General features: G+C 47.5%; 1 protein-coding gene across 1 annotated transcript in view; it reads right to left on the reverse strand.

Moving 5' to 3' along the window:
* Positions 1 to 4,045, reverse strand: part of CCNL2 (cyclin L2) — a 16,192-nt gene that overhangs the window by 3,336 nt on the left and 8,811 nt on the right. Inside the window, exons 4-7 of the mRNA XM_011956398.1 lie at positions 3,227 to 3,291; positions 657 to 756; positions 354 to 458; positions 125 to 266 (exon numbers count right to left, since the gene is read on the reverse strand). Coding sequence (XP_011811788.1) covers positions 125 to 266; positions 354 to 458; positions 657 to 756; positions 3,227 to 3,291 — 412 coding nt within the window. The remainder of the gene's footprint in view (positions 1 to 124; positions 267 to 353; positions 459 to 656; positions 757 to 3,226; positions 3,292 to 4,045) is intronic.

Below are 4,045 nucleotides of genomic sequence, written 5' to 3' on the forward strand. Positions count from 1 at the left end.
GCCTCAAAAAAAAAAAAAAAAAAAGTCTGGAAGGAGCACATACCCCAGCCCCGAATGAAGGTCTGGGAGGGTCACCGGCCTTCACCTTTGTGGGGAGTGGATTCCTGCACTCTAACAGACTCACCCAGCTTGGGGGCAGGTGAGAACCCTGAGGTACCATCCAGCACCTGTGCACCCCCAGGCAGCAGGCCCCGGGCTTGGGCCTTTGCCTCTTCGATAGCGTGCTTTCGCTTTTCCACTTCACCCTCCAGGTGTGTGAGATCAACCTGCAAAAGCCAGAAGGCGTCCGTTCAGAATCAAGTGTTTCTGGCCAAACACAAATGCGTACGTGACATGAAAAAACGCTGAAGAACCTTTTTCCGAGCATAAAGCTGCAAGATCTTGAAGCAGATTTCCTGAATGTCTTCTTCAGTTGCTCCAAACAAAAGAAACCAATGGGGACGATTGGGCAGAGGGATCTGTAAAACAAACACCATCATCGTCACACTTTCCTCGACGTCAAGGCCGGCAAGACTCAGGACGATTGAAAACAGCCTGTTGGTCACCAGCACGCTTCGGCCCAGATTAGCATAATTGGAATAATGCAGTCAACTTTACTGGAGACTCGCGAAAAAAAAAACCAGACTAGAATCTCTCCAAAGTAGCAACACACTGACCTCCAGTGTCCGGGCAGCAAGATAAATGCAGGCACAGGCGATGCTCTCAGGCTGGAACCGCACGAAGACGTCGGTACGAAGACTGTCGTTCATGTAATTCCTGGAAACCAAACACAGGAAGAGCTGCAACGCCCCACCCCGGGAACCCAGGTCTTCCGCCTGCATTATCTAGAGAAAGTCTAGATAAATTTACTACTCCTCTAAGGAGTCTATTGCTAGGACTCAGAGCTAGACAGTCCTGTGAATCTCAAGAGTTAATGGAGAAATATTCTAGCTGCTTTTTCTAAATACAGGACAGGAAGGCACAGAAATTATTAGAAAAAAAAAAAGCTGGCTGAATGTCAGACAATACGTGTTGCTATGAAAGAGAACCAACTTTAACTTTACTTTTCCCCTCAACCTTGGCCTGCTCTCATGCAAAGCACGATGCCTCAGAAAGAAAATGTCTACTGGAGTCACTAAAACGCTTTTGATTAAAGAAATCTAAATGCTCAAAATCCATAGTGCAGAGAAACATGCAAACTCAAATGAACTGCTGAGCACAAAGCCGGTGTGGCTGCTGGGAGATAAGCCATCCTCTTGTGTTCCTCCTCCTCTTCCTCCAGGACGCTGGCGCCAGGCCCCTTCTCTGCTGACCGAGCCGCAGCTTCCTTGAAGGAGTCCACTTGGAAGAGGGAAAAGCCCCTTGGGTGCAAGTTGGACGCGTGGGAGCGCCGTGCGGAGGGAGGCTCCGCACCCAAGGGCAGGCCTCTTCTTGGGCTCACCAGAGCCGCTGCCAACTGTCCCATTTCAATAAGGAGTCTTAAAATGAACATTCATAGAATCAGAAGCAACACAATACTGAGAAGCAACACGATACCGGACATTTCATCACAGTACATTCTTTAAATTTCGTATTTAGAAGCTATAAAAATACAAAAATTTACATTTTTTAAAAGTTAAAACATTTAAAAACTGGCTACATTTTTCGCATTTTCCTTCAGATATCTAAGATTTAACAGACTAAAACCAGACCTTATACTAGCTTTATGAATATTGCAAAAACAAAAAGGGTAATTCCGTGAGGACAGGTGAACTGGTTTTATATTTACTGCTCCTCACACACCCCAATAGCGGCGAGCCTTGGAGCGGGGCTACACCGGCAGAAAGGCGGGTTGTGAGGCAATCCGACCCATGACCCTCCCCCAGTATCTGTCCTAAATAAACCTTGGAGAACGTAACATACAAACCCACTCAGAGATTTCTAAATGGTAAGTCTCTGGCGGAGCTCCAGGCATCCCGGGGGAATCTGTGTGGCGGCCATGTGGCCGCACCCCCTGACGCAAGCGTGCCAGTGCACAGCTAGCACAGATACACTCAGCAATCAGTAACCTTTTGGTTTCTAATCAACCGCTTTCAGTATTCAAGTAGTGATAGCATTAATCCACGAACTTTAAATTCTTTACAACAAATGAAATCTTGAGAACATATAAACTTATTGCTGTATTTGAAACAATACAATATTTTTTAAAGTATCCATGAAATAATTTAAAGATGCACACCTTTTACCAGAGCGTGTCACCCAAAGCTGCTGAAAAGGGCAACTTCAGGGCTTCTAGAAATCATGACATAACCCCACACTGACATCAGCCAATTTGTCTCTTCAATTCTCACAGCTTTCCTCCATACTATTTTTTTTTTTTAAGAGAAAGGTACTGCATCTTTATCATACAGGTACAGCAGTTTTAAAGGGACAAAATTCAAGTCAAGACAGTTACCAACTCTAATCAATACAATTACCAAAGCACGACAGAGGATTAACAAGAAGCACAATCGTCAGAGAACCACAGCAGGAGTCGGCCATGGCTATGCTATGTGCGTACCACCAGTCTAGAGCCAGCCTTCGGTGGAGAGCCTGCACTGGATTGGCTGAAGATGCCGCTGTCCCTGCACCAAAGCGCTTGGACAGCAGAGGAGAAGTCTTAGTCACTTACCCTCAGAGGCTACCCTTTGATTGAAAGAGTACAGAAAAGAAAAGTCAAAATAGGTTCTCTATTAAACATGTCATAGCACCAGACAATTCAGTCAGCAAAAATATGACCCTTACAGACTTAACTCCATGGGAAAAAATTCACCAAAATACCCCCAATACTAAACTGCCTCTTTAGGGTTCCTTTCTAGCACATGCGTTGCTAAAATCAGCCCCAGAACCTTCTCTGCCCCTTCTCCCAGGGGACGCAATGTCAGCGCAGAAACAGACGAAGTCTACACTAGCCTGTCCCTCCACCTTTCCCGGGAAAAGGTCCTCCTGCACCAAGTCAACAGCTCCCAGAGGAAGCCCACTGACTGCTCTCTTCAGGGTGGGGACACAGGAAGTCCAGGCTTGCAGGGAGGGACGGGCCACCTACCGTGACTGCCAGTGCCCATTCTGGGAGTCTGACTGGAATTTATACAGCAGGAGCACTGGGCACTCGGACAACTCCAGCCCACAACCAAGTCACTGGGCTGACTACCCACTGCCCAAGTGCCTCAAGTCAATACATTCCTGCACTGCCCTTGCTGGTCTCATAAAACAAGGAAGCTCAACTCACCATGAGGTCTGGACCAGGTGTTGGTTACGCTCACACTCTAACACCTGAAGGTACATAACGATTATCTGGAAGATACGGGTCAGGCAGTTATTACCAAGAACCTTAAGAGCCCAGAATCTGTCAGATCTTGTGGGTGTCCATGCAGCAAACAAGAGCCTCATGCTAAATCCCAGGAGTGGCTCCTGGCCACAAGTCTGGCGGATGGCTCGGCTGGAGAGCGCTTTGTGGATGCACCTGCTGTCTGCCTTGGCAGCCAGGCGGGATGCATGCCTGTGAGCCCAGCCGCACAACCCACGGCACAGGCCTCATTCTTCATGGGGCTGGTTTCATTCTCATCTCCAAGGCCTTCCCACCAGTGAGGTTGGCCAGTTCTACACGTCTCTGTACCCCAGTTACCAACTCACCAAAACACAATATAAACATACTTTCAGCAAACAGAGAAGAACACTTCAGGCTGGGCGTGCTGGCTCACGCCTGTAATCCCAGCACTTTGGGAGGCTGAGGTGGGCACATCACCTGAGGTCGGGAGTTCGAGACCAGCCTGACCAATATGGAGAAACCCAGTCTCTACTAAAAGTACAAAATTAGCTGGGCGTGGTGGTGCATGCCTGTAATCCCAGGTACTCGGGAGGCTGAGGGCTACAGAGCAAGACTCCGACTCCAAAAAAAAAAAAAAAAAACAAAAATTGCCCTGCCACACTCCAGCCTGGGCTACAGAGCAAAGCTCCGACTCAAAAAAAAATTTAAAAAAAAAAGAAAAAGAGTCTGGGCAGGAGGATGGCAACAAGTTGTGAAGAAACATGTTTAAGGATTTTAGAT

The sequence above is a fragment of the Colobus angolensis genome, unplaced genomic scaffold (genome assembly GCF_000951035.1).
Source record: "Colobus angolensis palliatus isolate OR3802 unplaced genomic scaffold, Cang.pa_1.0 Scaffold416, whole genome shotgun sequence".
Classification (NCBI taxonomy): Eukaryota; Metazoa; Chordata; class Mammalia; order Primates; family Cercopithecidae; genus Colobus; species Colobus angolensis.